This window comes from Podarcis vaucheri, assembly GCF_965113315.1.
Source record: "Podarcis vaucheri genome assembly, chromosome: 6".
Lineage (NCBI taxonomy): Eukaryota > Metazoa > Chordata > Lepidosauria > Squamata > Lacertidae > Podarcis > Podarcis vaucheri.
The window spans coordinates 56,415,041-56,433,633 of record NC_138764.1 but is presented as its reverse complement, the minus strand read 5'-3'; the positions used below and the strand labels follow the sequence as shown (position 1 = coordinate 56,433,633).

Sequence of the window (18,593 nt, the reverse complement as noted above, 5' to 3'; positions counted from 1 at the left end):
AGATAGCTTGGTGTTTTTAACACCCTCTCTGGTGTCATTATTCGGTTCAAGCATTCAGATAACAGAAGGCCAAGGATACCCTGACATCCCCCAAGTTGCTCTCCTCGGTTCAACCAGTATTGGCAAATGTAAGTAATGACAGGCACAGGAAAACTCGCTGCTCTTCAGGATGCAAACTCCCACTTTGATGGTGGAAACAACCTCAGTGCCCTGCAAAGAGAGGGGGATGGATATTGTCTGACTGAGAAAGAAGAATGAATTTAGTCACAAATCTCAAGAAGGAATGTGATATAACAGCACAATCCTCTACATGTCTTCTCAGAAGTAAGCCCCATTGAGTTCAATGCGTTCACTTATGCAATTGAAAATCTGCCACTCCCCCTGTTATTCGGGTGGAGACAATAATAGATTCTGGAAGAGGTAAAGGCGAATTCAGCTCATAATGTGCCCTGCTTTCACCTGTTCTCTCATAGATGAAACAATTATATCCTCCCAAATCTACCTTACAAACCACATTCCATATATAGAATGTCCTTAGCTGTGCTCTTCCTGTTCGCTGAGCATTTCATGTGACATCCCACATGATGCGGATTCAATTGATTCAAGTGTAAAGTTAAAGAAATTGGAAGGAGGGTGTAATTTAGCCCTCCACTCAACGCTCAAGAACAACAAAATATGAGCCCTCCCTAATTACTGATCACTGGAGTAAAGGCAAGTAAGAAGTGATATGATATATGTGTATAAAATTATGCATGGCATGGAGAAAGTGGAGATAAAAAAAGTTTTTACTCATTTCTCATAACAGTAGAGCTCATGGACTCCAGTGAAGCTGAATGTTGGAGGATTCAGGACAGACGAAAGGAAATACTTCTTCACACAGTGCATCACACTATGGAATTTGTTCCACAAGAGACAGTGATGGCCACTAACTTGGGTGGCTTGAACAGAGGATTCAACAACTTCAAGGAAGATAAGGTTATCTGTAGCTACTAGCTACAATAATTGGCAGAAGTTTATTCCAGATGTTTCTAGAAGTGAAGCCCTTGATGGTCCCGAAGCAGTGTCATGCTTCTCAATACCAGTTTCTGGCAACCATAGGAAGGGAGAGTGTTGTTGTATTCAGATCTCACTTGTGGGCTTCCCATGGGCATGTGGCTGGCCGCTGTAAAAGCAGGAAGCTAGTTGGACCACTGTCCTGATCCAGCAGGGCTATTCCTATGTTACTACTGCTAAGATACTGTAAAATCTGCTGCTTGTCTGATTGAATTTCTGCCTCTTTTGATACAGGGTACTCACTGTATTGAATCACCTCCCATCAACTCATCTCTAGCCCCTATCCTAAAAAGATTGCTCTTATCCCAGATCTGAGGAATATACTTTTTGATAAGGTCTATACAAACATTCAGAATATATCCCTTAGCTCTCTTCCCATGCCTGAGCTGAATGAGCTCAAAGAAATGTGTGTTTTTAGTAGTGCCTGGCATTTGTTAACTGCCCTGTCTGTCTGCTCCTCTGAGTCTAAAGAAGGGCAGGTATCCCCAATAGGAATTAACAGCTTTAGACATTTCCCCAAGCATCTGTCTCTAATCAGACTATTAGACATAATAGTGGCTGCCCCAGTAGAACACAGCAGCTGAGAGGATACCTTAATACCAGCTGCTAAAGCCTACAGGGGTTAGTGGCTATGGAGCCAGCTGCCTGTGGTTTGTATAGTGGTGGATATGAGCTTTATAGCTGAGAAACAAGGAGCTGTAGAACAAAACCACAAAGCCTCCGTTTTGGAACCCAAACACAAGGAACAGGATGCTTTTATTTTGAATGCATTCAGCGTGGTAGCACATTTCAGTAGTGTTGATAATCCTAGAATAATACAAATGAAATAGACCAGAATATTACCCATATCCTATTACCCAAAGTAGAATATATTTCCAAACTCCAGTGTGCCCAAAATAGGTTTAAGCAAAGTGTACCATGGTAAAAAGACTGCACAGCTAATACCTCTGCAAGTGAGCCCTGCCACCCTTAAAGGGAAAGCAATCCAATCCAACAATCTGGTTCCCCCTCCCCCAGAAGTCAAGTCCTTGATGGTCTAGAAGCAATAGGTCATATCAATTATAGCATTAAGAAAAAAATTGAAATACATAGACACATTTTTGATGCATTAAGTTTGCCTGCCCATCACTAGCTCCTGGAGTTTACACACAGATGTTGTTGGCAACAAGACAAGGTAGTTCAAATAAACCTAGAAAATTTCATGTTTAGAAAATTCCTTGTAACATTTTCTTTGCTGCCGTCTGCAAAATGAAAATATTGCTGACTTTGGGGTTTTGTTTTCATTTGTAGATGTTTCAGGATCACAGCATTGGCTTCTGGGCATAAAGACAAACTATAGGAAGCTTTCCTAGTTGATAATGTTTTGTTGACGATTGTTTAAACCCCAGAGCTTGCATAAAACACAGAAATATATTTAATCCAATTTGTAAATACTTTATTTAAACAAGCAGTCCATCTGCTTCAGTTCACAGTTGCATTCAAAGCACTGCCCCACATGTTTCTGAGTCATGGGCCACCCCTTCTTATTGCATTGTGAAATTGGCCAAGATCCTTCCATTATCCTGGAGTTGCAAACATGGTGCTCATGACTGATTACTTCCACTGGTACCTTTGAAACCTCTGTGTTCCCCCCTTTACTCCCCTCCTTGAGGTATATACTAGAGGTATCAAGTATATAGAGCTGAAGAAGAACTTAGAGTTACATTCTATCGCACTGCCTCTTTCATCTGTATTTACTCTTCAAATCTCAGAGCAGCATCCAAGCTGTCAATCTGAGTTTTGCAAGGCACATAATGTTGGAAGAGGAAGTGGGAAGAGTGTCGCTCCTTTCAGCTTCCTCTTTCAGTTGTATGAGTTTTTCAAGGCTCAGATTGGCAGCCAAACAGCTGGTCAGAAAGTGAGGTGACCCAAAGGGTAAGAGGAAAAGCAGGATATAAGAAAAGAGGAGTGGTCTTTATATACCCCACTTTCCCTCTTACCCTTTCTCATTGGATTCTGCACCAATTAAAGTTTCTGAACCATCTTCAGAAGCAGCTCCATGTGTAACATGTTGCAGTAATATAATCTAGAGGTTACCAGAACATAGACAACAGAAGTTAGGCGGGCTATCCCTGTCCAGATGGGGGCACAGCTGGGCCATCAGCCAAAGCTGATGGAATGCACTCCACACATCCAAGGCCAGCTGAGCCTCCAGCGATAGCAAAAGATCCAGGAGTACCCTCAAGCTACGTATCTGCTCCTTCAAAGGGAGTCTAATCCCATCAAGAGCAGGTAATTTCCCAACCATCCGTTCTATGGAACCACCCACTAAAAGTGCCTCAGTTTTACCTGGATTGAGCATCAGTTTATTGGCTCTTATTCAGTCCATTACTGAGGCAAGGACTAGAGGGGTTTTATTGGAAATCCTATACACCTCTGCATTTCTCACCTTTCTTTCTCTAAACTGCCACTTCAGAGGGTGTTCACACACATGAAGCATTTTCTGCATAGATGTCTTAACATGCAGTAAATTGTATGCGTCCCCTATAGTGGACAGACATTTCTGTTCTCCACGCCTATATGTGGTGTGCCACAGTAGTGATTTTATTATAGGAAAACTGGTTTGAATGTTTTGTTACCTCATCACCACTTCCAGGTAACTCCAAATAGCTCTACATGATGTGATGTTGAAATCCATCATGTGAATTACAGCACTGTTTCTTGATACTAAAACTTTTAATTGTTTCTCTTTCAACATTCCTTTAATTGACACCTCTGTGTCTATCATAACTACTTCCCCGAAACTGTTAGCACTTTTTCTTTCACTATAAACACTGCCTATCAACTGATGCTGTAATATCAGTAGTAACTCATGGCAAGTCTTTTTATTTCACATATTTCCATGACTCAGGGCAGAGGCTATAGCTCATTGGCAGAGAGTGTGCATTGCATGCAGAAGGTTCCAGGTCCAATTCTTGGTATCCCTGGGTAGGAAGAACTCTAGTCTGAAACCCCCAAGAGCCACACAAGCTAGATTGGCCGGTGCTCTGGTTCAGAATTAGGCAACTTCCTGTACTTATCTGCATCCCACTTGGTAAGGAAGAAGTGATACTTCTGCTAGTCCTTATTTTGATGATGACTGTTTTGTCAGCTTTTGTCTTTGTATAGACTTTTTAACCCTGGGGTGCAGAAATTGCTGCTATTTAAAATTATATGAAAATTGCTTAGTTAGTTAGTATAGGAGAAAGCACAAACTAAACAGTGGAAACTGGCAATGTGTGGAAAAGTCTGTGCTCTGCCTTGAAGCTGGTGTCCTCCAGATGTTTTGGACTACAGCTCCCTTCAGCTGCAGCTTCACTGACTGGGGGTGATGGAAGTTGCAGTGAAAAACATATGGAGGGCGCCAGATTCGGAAGGCTGTTCTATCTACAAGGCTGGGAGCAAGCAAAAAATAATAATGGTATTTTGCTGGGGAACTCTGTTCTTGAGGGTTGAGAATTGTGGCAGCAGGTGGGAATCTCAAGGGAGAGAGAAGAAGCAAAGGCCATGGGAAAACCAGAAGGGAAGGACTGTTGGAGCTGGGGCTGAAATGTGCCCATCCACTAAGCTGCAGACCATTTTTATGCCCACATTTCCATATACATCTCATCTGTTTGGGCATTTTGTTAGTTAATTATTAAAGACCAATAGATTTCATAATTGCTTTAAAAAACAACTGGTGACTAACATGTGACCCTCCTTAATTTATTGGAGTACAGTTGCTCTAATCCCTGGCCACTGGGCATGCTTACTGGTGCTGATGAGTGTTAAGAGTCGAATAACATCTGGAGGAGCACAGGTTAGCTGCCAGTATTTTAAAAGCAGATAATTCACAATGAGTGGATTGTGGGAATTCATTAAAAAACATAGTTTTGTGTGTCAGACTGCTGACTAGATATCGGCACATCAGGAGCTTCTGGGAACTCTCAAGAGCAAGGTGTGATCTCTGTATCATGTTGAAAATTTAACACATGTTTCTAGTTCCACTGAAGATTGTGGTTATGGAGTAAGGAGCAATAGTGCCATCTAAGTGGTGCTGTCATGCTCCATACTGCACAGTAATCTTCAGAAGGTAGTCTTCTTCAAAAATATTGTGTTGCATATCCTAATGATTTTCTGCAGTTCATAATAGAAATTGAGCACTTGTGAAAACAATACCCAAAGCATTGGATTAGGTACTGCAGGGAATCAGTGCCGTTGCAGGCGCTCTGTAATTGGAGCTGCTTGATTTGTCTCCACTAATCTTTCATCGGCTGTGGATTTTACATCAAATAGCTGGTTTTCTCAGGGGCACAATAAGAAGTACAGACCAAACTACAGTAAATAAAGATACCTAATCCATTCTAGACATGAGCCGAGAGCCTAGTTTCCTCATCTGTCAGAGTTCTCCCTTCCTTCGATTTATGAGGTGTTTCATTCTGCAGACATTCAGCTTTTCCTTTAGCCCATGGGTGCAAAGGGCAGGGAGTATATATGGTTCGCTGGGAGAACAAGAGAAATATATTACCAGTGTTGATGGTCAGTCTAGGGAACAGCCAGACTGAAGCTACTTTCATTTTGTAAATTGAGTTGAGATCGAACTTACTCACAGTTTTGAGAAAGCAAAAGTCTGATGGTGGAATTTTAAGTGATTCTGGGCATATTTTTATGAGTTCCCAAATGCACTTCTCACTTATACAACCCATCTACTTAAGCAATTGTGTTTCTGCTTGATATAAGTAGGCCATGACCTATTATTGCTGTCCAGAAAATATTTGAAGTACAGTTGTAATTTGTAGGAAGAATGCAGCAAACCTCTGGTCTTGGATGCACATACCCTCCAATGTTTCTGCAGTGAAAATAGGGACGTCCCATTCCATAAAGATAATTTTACTATTTATACCCCACACATCTTATCTTCCCTATACCAGCTCTACTTCGGCAACAGAGTTGGCGGGGTGGGCAGTGTGGCACTTCCCATTTCATCCCAAGTGGAGAAATGGGACACACTGCTCCTGCTTCTGTGCTGTGGATGTAACTGCTACTGGTGGTTCTCCCACTTTACGTTGATAGGTGTTTTCTTTCTCTTTTCTTGCCATGTCCACAGCTTTCCAATTATGAAGTATTTCCAAAGAAATTCCCTAGAAGGTACACAATGGAGAGTGGGTGTTAGGAATGTAAAAAGCAGGAGCTAGGCCTATGTGTAAGGGACGCTGATGGCGCTGTAGTCTAAAGCACTGAACCTCTTGGGCTTGCCGATCAGAAGGTCGGCGGTTCGAATCCTCACGGCGGGGTGAGCTCCCATTGCTCGGTCCCAGCTCTTGCCAACCTAGCCGTTCGAAAGCACACCAAAAAAAGTGCAAGTAGATAAATAGGGAAGATAAACGGCGTTTCCGTGCGCTGCTCTGGTTTCAGTGTTCCGTTGCGCCAGAAGCAGCTTAGTCATGCTGGCCACATGACCTGGAAAAACTGTCTGTGGACAAACGCTGGCTCCCTCGGCCTGTAAAGCGAGATGAGTGCCATAACCACAGAGTCGTCTGCAACTGGGCTTAACTGTCAGGGGTCCTTTACCTTTACCTTTAGGCCTATGTGTGGGCCAATTTAGTAAGTTCCCCCCAAGACTTTGTAATAGTACTAAACCACAACCAACACCAAACCCCTTCTATTATGCTCACAATTTGTTGTTGTTACTTCCCCTTCCCTGTATGTGTATGTAACAAGACTTATTTGTCTTGGATTGTAAATCAGATGTGACCTAACAAGGATGGCTGAAGTTGGAGTATGGGTGGAATGTATCTTAAAAGCCCAGACAAGAATGGCTGGAATGGACCCATCATTCAGGGCTTTTTTGTGTAACCTGCCCATACCTTGGCATCATTCCTTGGTAGATCCTAGAATATGTTCCTAGGATATAATTTCTTTCTACAGAGCTGGCAGGTTCAAATGAAAAACAGGTTTGTGAGATTATAGCATGTCAGTTATCTAACCATTTGCGATGGGCCTTTGCTTTTCTACAGAGTGCCTCTGATGGCTTCTGGAAGTCTGTGGCAACCCATGTTCCAAGAGAGCCACATGAAATCCGTATCCTGAATCCATATTTCATCCAAGAGGCAGCTTTCAGCTTTATTGGCCTTCCTTTCAACAATGGTCTGATGGGCAGAGGGGTAAGTGTGCAGGAAGCTTACCCCCAATATGACACTTTATTTTGTGCTGCTGATAGAAAGCAAAATGTCAATTTAATCCATGATCCATAGTCCTTTTCTAAAGCCACACCCATCTAATAGAGGTAATTCCTCTGGTCAGAGACTCTGTAACTTCTGTGTTTGTTCAGTGTCTAGCATACTGGTGCTAAATGTTAGATAGAAGCTGTAATAGTAATTATCAGAAAGGTGATTTAAAAATGATAAAAATAGATTTCACAAATGAGGAATGCAAATTGCAGCATTTCACAGAAAACAGGTATGGCTGGGTCAGATGTGGTCATATGTGTTATATGTTTTAAATTGCATCAATACACATATGGTACATTGTTTTCCCTCCTTCAAGATATATAAAGCAGGTTTCAAGATTCCAGCCAATTAACAGGAATCTTACAGCACTGTTTGTGGGCTCATATAATGCTGGAGTGATCAGTTTTTACCTGATGGCACACATCTGCACGTAATGCTACTCTTCTTGCTTGGATGCTATAAGTAAGCTGTTAGGCTTAAGCAGGCCTATTTCTTCCTTCAGTTTTCTTTTTTATTTCTTCAGCCAACACCTTTGGCAAACCATGGCTGAACTTCCCTCACATTCTGTAGGTACTGGAAGTTTATAGGTCCTTGCTAGGGCATTTTCACATTATTAATATTATTATTTTAAATAATGAAATAATATATTTCTGAATATTTGGGGAATCTCCTCAATATGCAGAATTACCACCTTTGTTTGGATGATGGACTTGTTTTGCTTCCATACTGATGGGTATGGAATCACCTAAGTTTTGTATTAGAGGGGATGGTGATATTTTCATTTTCTTATGTATTTTATGTTCTCATTTTCATTTTAATATTGTGAACAGCCCTGTGATCTTCAGATGAAAGGCAGTATACAAATTTCAATAGTAAATAAATATAAAAAACAACTCAATTCCATTTTCATCATTCTTACGTCCTTCACTCAGGAATGGACTCCCTTTCACTTTGAGGGATTACAGCAAAACTGTTCCCTTAATTTCTCCAGTATGTTAGCAGTGTGAGTAAGCATAGAGTACAGTGGTGCCCTGCAAGACGAATGCCTCGCAAGACGAAAAACCCGCTAGACGAAAGGGTTTTCCGTTTTTCGATGCGCTTCACAGGACGAATTTCCCTATGGGCTTGCTTCGCAAGACGAAAATGTCTTGCAAGTCTTGAGATTTTTTTCACTCCCCCCTCTTTTTCTAAGCCACTAAGCCGCTAATAGCCTTTTAGCTGCTAAGCCGCTAAGCCTTTAATAGCCGCTAAACCGCTAATAGCGCTAATCCGCTAATAGGGTTGCTTCGCAAGACGAAAAAACCGCTAGACGAAGAGACTCGCGGAATGGATTAATTTCGTCTTGCGAGGCACCACTGTATAAGGTAATTTGTAGATGGAACAGAGTTGCTGATTAGAGGACACAGAAAAGATTTTTCATCTATGTCTGAGATACGCTCCTTTACTATACAGTGGTACCTCGGGTTACATACGCTTCAGGTTACAGACGCTTCAGGTTACAGACTTCGCTAACCCAGAAATAGTACCTCGGGTTAAGAACTTTGCTTCAAGATGAGAACAGAAATCGTGCTCCAGAATCAATAGAATGGGAAACCATTCAGACATTCCTTAAGCCTCTTCAGGTCCTATTTATTTCTGTTACAATATATTCCTATCATTATATATAGAAATAGTAAATGATCCTCCCAAGACCCTTCCTCATATGCCTTTTAAATATCTGGGTTTCTTTTGCTGGAAGAGGACAAATTGCCCAGCTAGGTCAGCTCTGTGCTTCAGCATTCTGTCTTCAGTATTAGGCAGCATTATCTGATTCAAAGGAATGGGTAAAAGATAAACAATTGTTGCATAGAGCCAGGACAAGTTGACTGTTAAGAAGATTTTAACACCTTCCCCACAGTATGTTTTTTCTTGTTCCCCCAGCAAGGTAGATAATGTCTTTTGAAAAGCTTCTTGATTAATATTTGGAATGATTTTCAGTTAAACTGCTTTTTTATTGAGTATATACCCAAGTATATTCTCATAGTTGTGTGGTGTTTTTTTTAATCCTCATAAATTTGTTATCCTACTTTTTTGTACTAGTGACAACCAATCTAAAGGTGACATTGTGCAGAAAAATATTTCCTCATCTCAGTTTTCACTCTTTGCTTCACAGAATGGCCCTTATTCTTTTATCCTATGAGGCAGGCAGGCTAGATATTGCCCCTCTGCATTCCTGTTGGACTTTGTAATTATAGAGATGTTTGTCATCTCCTCTCTAAGGTAAACAATCCCAGCCTTTGCAATTTTCCTATACAGAAGAATCAGCCCAGACCCGTGAGAGTTCATTCCCCTTCCTTTTCTGGCATACTCCACCCCCACAATACATTTTGAAGGTTTTTTTTTCATGAAATGGGAGACTTGGAATGAATACACTTTGCTAGGTGGGATTTCTAAAGGTGTGCCATGGCCTGCTATGAGAGAGCACTAGGCAGTAAGCTTCTTAGAGACTGAGTGAGTCAGACCACCTAGATGGCAAAGAGTCATGTGATGAAATTCAATCAGTTTATTTATTCAGACAGACATGGAGAAAAAATATCTAGTGATTAGACTCTGAAATCAAGAACATGCAAATTTGGTGTAAGATGCACTTCCAGTCATTAAGAATAAAGGTAAAGGTAAAGGTACCCCTGCCCGAACGGGCCAGTCTTGACAGACTCTGGGGTTTGTGCGCCCATCTCACATCTATAGGCCGGGGGCCAGCGCTGTCCGGAGACACTTCCGGGTCACGTGGCCAGCGTGACAAAGCTGCATCTGGCAAGCCAGCGCAGCACACGGAACGCCGTTTACCTTCCCGCTGGTAAGCGGTACCTATTTATCTACTTGCACCCGGGGGTGCTTTCGAACTGCTAGGTTGGCAGGCGCTGGGACCGAGCAGCGGGAGCGCACCCCGCCGCGGGGATTCGAACCGCCGACCTTTCGATCGGCAAGCCCTAGGCGCTGAGGCTTTTACCCACAGCGCCACCCGCGTCCCTTATTAAGAATAATTGCACCCAAAACGACTCAAAGAGAATGATGAGAAAGCCAGGGATACTACTGAGATTGACTATTTTCTTAAACAAATGTAAGTAATCCAGGTGTTTAGTTTCTACATACATAAGAGATAAAATGAGACATTCAAAGCTATTTCCCCCTAAAAATTAACCTTCAGAAGTGGGAAATTAGTCAGAACTGAACATCAGGAAGACTTCTTGCATTATTTCATTTTCAATTAGGCTGGATTTTAACACACAGCAAAGCAACTCATTATTTACAGATATGCTGAAAACATGATTGCAGAATGCATAGTAGAATACTTTAATTGTGTATTTTCTGATGGTCATTTTTATATTTGTGTTCTGCGTACTGACTGTAAACATATATGAAATCTATTAAAACCAGCCCTTTCATTAAAAGCCCCAAAGCCTGTTGGAACAAGAAAGTCTTCACCAGCCAGCACAAGGACAACAAAGAAGGAGCCAGTCTAGCTTCTCTAGGGAAGGAGTGATTGCAATTTAACTTCTCAAATATGCTCTGCCCCTAGTAGCATGTATATTCTTGTACCAGAACAACCGGCTGATTGTCAGGAGAAGTGGGGCTTCAAAGCATTGCACAGGTTGAAAATGGGTCTCCTGATGTATTAGTGACATCAGTTGATTGACAGTTGATCTTCTGGTGGGGGAGATGTCCTGCTTCTTCTGGGGTAGTTTGTCCACCTTTGGTCCTCGTCTGCACTCAGCTTTCACCTGTGGCTCCTAGATGCTGTCAGCATGCGACAGCAGTCACACCTCTGGAAACAGCTTTGGCTGGCCGGCTAAACCAGGTAAAGGTAGCTGATAGGTCTCAAACTCACAGTGAGTTAGGGACTTTCCCTACATGTGAAGACAGGCTCTGGCAGATTGAGTGGGTCCAATGGTCAAGAGGGGTGATTTTATTCATGACAGAAAGGCTTTGGGAGTAATCCCTCTGGAAAAATCTTCAGGAGAAGAAAAGGCTAAGGAATAAACCTGACACAAATCCTGAGTGGAGTCCCTAAGACGGTTGGATGGTGTCTTGTATGCCTCCTTCCGGCAACTCTTGCAGCCAAGCTGGTGCCAAATGTATTGCTCTGAATTCCTTTAGACCACAAAAGCAAGGCCAAGAGTGGGGTCTTGTCATCTGGGCAGCCCAGGATCTCCATATACATTGCCCAGGCTTGCACTCCCAGGAAGTCACTATGCAGTTTGACTTCACCCTGTGAGGCAAATTCCATTGTCTCTTGAGACAGGCACTGCTGTGAGAAGATTTTCTATTTTAGCAAGGATTTCCCTTATCCAAATTATGCATGTATACATTCTGAGAATCCATTTCCCCCTATTTTCATTCTTATCAACAAAACAGCTTCTGATGAGGGGTTTTGATGTGTATGGTGGGTGACAAACATTTTTTTACTAGCCTCTTTTTGCTCAGTTTATTTTTATTTTGAAAAACATTATCTTAAATACACATACAATTAAATTTCTTTGGAATGTAGAAAAGAGACTGCAGAAATGAACATGCTCTGACTTGAGCTTTCTGAGGTTTTGATAGGTTGTGTTACAATATCAAATTGGTAAAATCAACCAAGGAGGACTTTAATTAGAACCTGATGTTTAACTTTATGAAAGTATGCTTGGGCATTTTAAAAAAAAAAATCTAGTTTATGAGACTTTAAGGAAAACAGATTTTTGCCAATGGCCTCTATCAGATGAAGTAAACGGTAAACTATTTGGTCAGATGCTTTGAACAAAAGCAAAATTAGCTATGCAGGTGTAGGACCTTAGAAAGTTAGGATCTTGTGCTACACATAGGGACAATTACAATCCCATCTGAGAACTTGTTTGCATCCACTTGGGACCTCCATGTACTCATGAGTTATACTTTAGTGCACAACTGGAATGTATGAAGCAACCCCAGGGAAAAGGAGGTTGGCTATGAAACAGGGTTTCTCACAAAAGCACTGTGCCTTTCTTTGTATAGACTGTGACACCTATGAGCTGCTTGTTACTGTATTACTTTAGAGCAGATGCAGTGGGAATAGGAGTGATTTGCAGCACCATCCTACCAAATGGATACCAAGGGTAAATCTTTGCCATAAAGACACTGCAGAGTCCTTTTCATGTAATGTGCAGCTTGCTCTTTAATCTTTGTGGTATCTTAAGAGTCAGTTAACCAAACCTCCTCTTTTTTTCCAAGAACTTAATTGAAAAAGGTACTGGGGAATTAAGGAAAGATAATATGTAATGAAAGTCCTCTCACAGAGCATGTCCAGAATTGTACAAAAAGGCACCAGCAAAGCATAAGGTCAGGCAGAGGCTTGGGGTAGATCATCTCCTTAATAACTAGGGCCAATCTGAAATCCTTATAAAGGGCCATAATATTCCATACCTCTTTCCAAGCTTAAATAAACTTCAGGGCGCTGCTAGCACACCACATATGGTAACAATGTGCTGCCAATTAACTTTGTAATTTTAGGGGGGTTTTCAACAGGGTTGAGAAGGCTGAGTGAAATGGTTCAAGGCTGATCTCAAAGTGTTTCTTCCAGGATTTAATAAATGGTTAAATGCAGGAACATTCTCCACTTTGAGACTATAATTTGTGCCAGATGAATCTGGAGAATACTGTGAGGTACAATAGTGCATAGACAGCAAAGATGGCTGAAAGATTCATTCAGTTGTGTGAGACTTGCTTTCTAGGCAGAATTGGATAGGGTGTGTGGAAAGTGGGTAAGCTTCAGTGTGTTGTAGGCTTTTTAGTGATATCTGTCTCTGGATTGTGAAGTGGGTAAGCCAAGCTTTCAGCGGAAGACCATCAAATCTTTCTCCTTCCCTTAACACTGTCAGCATTATTTGGGGGCATAAAAGAAACTTTTGGTGCAGGACTTTAAGGTAGGGTATTGGCAGAATGTTACCCCACAGCTCAAACTGCACTGGCTTCCATATTGTCTTTTGGGCCCAGTTCAGCGTGCTGGTTTGGACCTTTAAAGCCCCATACCAGTTAGGACCAGGATATCTGAGGGATAACTGTCTGAATCATCCTGCTCATTAAGGTCATCCACAGAGATCCACTTGTCGGTTCAAATACATGTTTTGAAACAAGGAAGAGACTTTCTCTGCTACCACTCCCATACTCTGGAACACCCTGCCCTGGGGAGGTTTGTTTTGCCCCCTGTTTGTATGCCTTCCCCTAGAGCAGCGGTTTCCAGTTAGCTAAGTACTGCAGACCCCCTGCTTTTCAAAAGCCAAGCCATGAACCCCCTAATTTGAAAATGTTATCTATGTGGTAGTTTTTATTATGTGCATAGTGCCAGCATAACCCTCCAACACAAAACCAGGACAGGCATCTTCCAGCTTATAATTCTTTCAGGTAAATAACTAAAGACCACTACTTCTAATTAGCATTCAGGGTGCATCTTTATTAATCATTTTTTTGTAGCAGATTGATTACGCAGAGTAATTCACACTCTTATCTTTTCTGTCCTTGCCACTATCATTCCAATTATACAGAATGGAAACTAATGTTAGTAGAGATAGTATCTAGCTCTCTGTGTGGTCTTGGGTAATTCATGAGCTAGGCTTTAGTTGTCCTTTCAGCCAGTTTGTTGCTCTAGTGAGAAATGACATCCATAGCAGTGACTGAATTCAGCTGATACATATTGATGCTGTGCTCATGACCTGGCTTGTTTACCTGCTGTAAATGTGTGTTGCATTTGTATCTGTTCAGCATGATCTTAAGCCATAGAATGCACTTTACTGCAGTTATTTGCTCAAACTGGACATTGCATACAAGAGCATGTACAGCGGTACCTCGGGTTACAGACGCTTCAGGTTACAGACTCCGCTAACCCAGAAATAGTACCTCAGGTTAAGAACTTTGCTTCAGGCTGAGAACAGAAATCGTGTGGCGGCGGGAAGCCCCATTAGCTAAAGTGGTACCTTGGGTTAAGAACAGTTTCAGGTTAAGAATGGACCTCCAGAATGAATTAAGTTCTTAACCTGAGGTACTACTGTATACAGGACCCAGCCAAGGGTGTATGTTAGTCTGTCTGTTTAATAAAAAGCAATCTTGAGGGGCTGTACTTTTCCATGAAATAGCTGAGACTGTGTGAATGCACACTTTAACTCTTTCCTTGCTGGCCATATTCCTGCTCAAAATCACCCTTCCTAAGCTGCCTTTTTCTGTGATTTGGATTATATTTGCCATTATAAAAATGTATTTTTATGTAATGTGTCATATGCCCCTTATTCTGCATGATACCTCAAGTATATGTTGAACAAAATATTTCTAAAATTATTTCCTTTTCAAAGGACATTGATTTGAGCCTCAAAAGCTGGAAGAAATGCTAGATCTTTGATTTTCTCCATTCTCTTCACTGTTAATTTATCGAATTTGTTGTAAGATACCCTCCCAATGGAGACAATGCCTGAAGACATTGTTGGAAGCTGCCCAGAGTGGCTGAGGCAACCCAATCGGATGGGTGGGGAATGATGATGATGATGATAGCAGCAGCAAAGGAGACACAGATTTCTGATATATGCTCCCATCTTCTTTTTCTTCTCCACACGCAGGCTATATTATCTTCATCTAATCGAGAAATGAAATCTATACTCACACTCTATTGGGATTGTAGTGGGAGTTACTCTGGCACTATACCAGTGCAACAGCCACCATATCCAATATATTCTCGGCCCTGAAAAGGGGCGGGGGGGGGAATAAACAACTAGAAAATATAAAAAACCTCATAAAAATAGAAGACATGACCATAGAGTCTCAGTAGACTCTGCAAGTGCACCATCAATCAGGATCTGTGGTGGTGCCACCCACATGCTACCCGCACATGGAGAGAGCCAATTAATTTATGATGATGGGGACACACGCCCCACAGCTCCATAGCACCTCCCCTCCATCAGCCCCAATCACATAGCCTGCAATGATCCCACTTTTTCCAGTCCTACATGCAGAAGTTTTAATCCACTTCTGCTACTCACACCCAGCATTTGTAGCACAATGCACAAAAGGGGAAGACGAGGAGCCCTCAAATTACAGCTCCAACAGTTTCCTGTGTAGGACACCCATACAGAGCACACACAGCCATCTTTGGACAAGGGCCAAAGCAGCAGTGAGATTCTACTAGCTACCCGTCCCAAAGAAGCAGTCTGTAAGCAGTGGCTTCCTGACTTTGACCAGGGGCATGTTTGCAGATGAATCCAGGGTTTTTGGCAGAAGTACTACTTACTACTTACTTTGGTGGCCAATCTGGCTGGATGTCAGATAACTTGCCTCTTATCTACAAACATCCACAAAGCAGGTTTAGTTTCCTGCAATGATGGGGTGGCCAAAGACAAGCCAGCTTTGAATGGCAAAGGGCACAGGCAGTGACTGTTGGTAAGCATCACAAGACAGTTTGTCCACCACAGTTAAGAGGCCACAAGGGATCTGTGACTAATCAGAACTCACAAGCGGATGACTGAGGTGTCCCTCATAAGGAAAAGAAGAATGCATTTTTAGACTTAATCCAATTACTGGTGGAAAATGTTTGCTGTAGGAAGCCTTTTTTCCCCTTTCTTGAAATTAATTCATTAATTAATAGTTGAATATAGGTATTGGACTATATGCTTGTGTCAGATATGGCAAAGGTTCTGGGAATTAATTAGACTTGCGCTTCTGTTGCAGATTATGCAAATACCCACTCACATACTTGGCTACTGCTGTGGGAGTAAGATTGTTTTCCTCTGGTATGTTTGTAGTAGCACCACACACGTTACTCAGAGCAAAACCAAACTAGGCACACAGTTCTGGTCATATGTAGTGTTCCAGATAAATGGAATTTCTCAATAATGATGCACCCATGCAGCAGCATTCATTTCTCTTGTGCACCTTTGAAATGCCTGTCCCCTTAAAGTCCAAGGAACACTTTACTAAATAAGTAGTGGGTGGAGGAGCACTGCACCCGAGGCCATCAAACTTACTGCCATTCCACCATTCCACTAGTACAGAGGTTTTCAACCTTTTTGAGTCCACAGCTCCCTTAACCAACTACATTCTTTCTGGGGCACCCCTGTGCGGCTTAGGAGCCCTGTTATGTCACCTCTTGCCTTCTGTCCCCCTTTCTTGAACAACCTCCCCTGTGGAGTGTTCCCTCACCTTCTTCTTCTCTCCCCTCCTTGGGAGTCCTCCAGGCAGCTGCTCCCCCCCCCCCGGTCTCTGAGCTGCCCCCCTGCCCCCAAAGAGAGAAGCCCAAAGGGGCCTGGGACTTCTCTGTCCATTCCCAACAGCAAGGGCTGGCAGACTGGTTGGCTGGGGTACCTTGCCCACTTGCTTGCTTGCCGACAGGCCGCTTCAGCTCCTGGCAGCCAACACCTCCTGACCAGCCCTAGAGGCACCATTTGCCTGTGGAGCTTGTAGCCAGGGCTGCTGCAACAAACAGCTGTGCAAGCCTTTGGGAGGCAGAGAAATGAGAGGGCATCAGAGGAAGGAAGGAAGGAAGGAAGGAAGGAAGGAAGGAAGGAAGGAAGGAAGGAAGGAAGGAAGGAAGGAGGGACAGAGGCCAGTGTTGTCCGTGGCACCCCAGGGTGACACAGAACACTGGTTGAAAACCACTGCACTAGTAGGATCTGAAGCCAGATCCTACTATACTAGGGTGAGGAAAAGGATTCCTTACCAATCACTCTAGCAACAGTGCATGAAGCAGTGCCAAAGCCCTTTCTGAACAGTATCTGGATGAAGGAGATCCTGAAAAGGGGAAGGCAAATGTGTGGGGCAGTCTGAAACTATCTTGTACCTTGGACACTGGTTGAATAGACAGCAGGGTAGCATGTGCAATGTCTCTTATGGCACAAAACCAAGTTTGGAAGACTTACTGTTTGTCATGGAACTTGAAAGGATACAGAAGCCTGCCTGGAATGGTTAGTTCAACAACTCCACAGAGGAACAGCGGGGAACATCCTGGCCATTGCTGCTGATCATGGGGTGGGCCTCTCTCACGATCAGCATGGAATGGAGTGTGGGATATATTCTAAATCTGGGAGAGAGCAGCCTGCAGAGAGCAAAGGAAGTAACAGAACAGAAATAAAAAGCAATAATTAGGAGCAGGCGCACATAGTCCCTGGACCTAGATGCAAGTAAGATTTTTTAAGGTTAGAGAGGAGATGGAGGTGTCACATGGGTGCTTAGTTAGTACTCATGCATCAGCCTCCCCTTCACCCCCTGAGTATACTTCCACATTCCCCATGGAGTTTGCAGGGGAACTCTGACATTTGCAGGCACAGCTTGCATACAGGCTGTGATACTGCAAGTTATAAGTTCTCACTAGTGTTTGGCCAGTAGCAGCAATGGTTAGATCAGAGTACCTCACCCTTGCCAAGAGAGAGTTCTCTCTGCTGTTGGGATGGAACAGTGCTAGTGCAATACAGTTGAGAAAAAATGCAGTAAAGGGGTGCGAGACATATAAAATGGCTGCAGCAGTTATACATTATTATAATATGTGATCCTTCTTGTTAGCTATACAGGGTACTCTGTCCTGCCCCTCCCCCCATTGGAGTGGAATGGGAATTGCTGTTGAACATTTGTGTCTGGAGTCTCAAAGTGTAGTATCAGGGAAATATTAGTAATGTGTGTTGTGAGGTCAGGCTATTTTCTCTGTTTCCCATCACCAAAGTTCCCCTGTGAGTTGTAGTCCCATAGCACAGACCCTTGGAGTTGTGATCTTTCACTGTGGGGTTTATATACTGTTTCAGTGTGCTGTGATTCAGTTACACCATTTCCTGTTCCTTGTTGTGGCTAGGCAGTTGTCAATGCAGGACAGTTTCTTTTATTTTCCTCCCTCCCATTGAAGTCAATAGAAGGGAACTTTGCTCCAGGTCTGGGGCTGGTGCAAAGGTGTGCCATTAGTGAGGTGTGTTTCTGTGGATTAAAGAGGTATAGCGTTCTCGTCCCATGTACTGCCCATAAGCCACCCATGAGTCCATCCAGTTTCAACTGGGGTGTCTTCACTGCCATAATAGCACTGCCAGCAGTATGTACCACTGATATATCAGATGACTTTCACCAGATTATCCACTATTGGCTCAGTTTTATGTGAAGCAGCAACCATCAATTGCTCCAGAGTTCTTGTCCAGTCTTTCCCTGACCTATAAGATCAGACCCTGTCTTCGTTTGCCTGACTCTCCTGAATTCTTGTGTTCATATGCTTGTATTGCTGTTTTACTGGTTTTCTGATGTACTTTTGTTTTAATTACACTGTTGTTTTTAGGCTGTACTCCACTTAGAGGTTTTTAAAAA

General features: G+C 42.7%; 1 protein-coding gene across 9 annotated transcripts in view; it reads left to right on the top strand.

Moving 5' to 3' along the window:
* The window catches only part of ST3GAL3 (ST3 beta-galactoside alpha-2,3-sialyltransferase 3), a 184,169-nt gene that overhangs the window by 133,482 nt on the left and 32,094 nt on the right, over positions 1-18,593 (top strand). For all 9 annotated transcript variants that reach the window (XR_014221310.1, XM_082228914.1, XM_082228913.1 and 6 more), the window contains one exon: positions 7,068-7,214. Coding sequence is in view for 8 of the 9 variants with exons in the window: in XM_082228914.1 (XP_082085040.1) it covers positions 7,068-7,214 (147 nt within the window). In the remaining variant the exon portion in view is untranslated. The remainder of the gene's footprint in view (positions 1-7,067; positions 7,215-18,593) is intronic.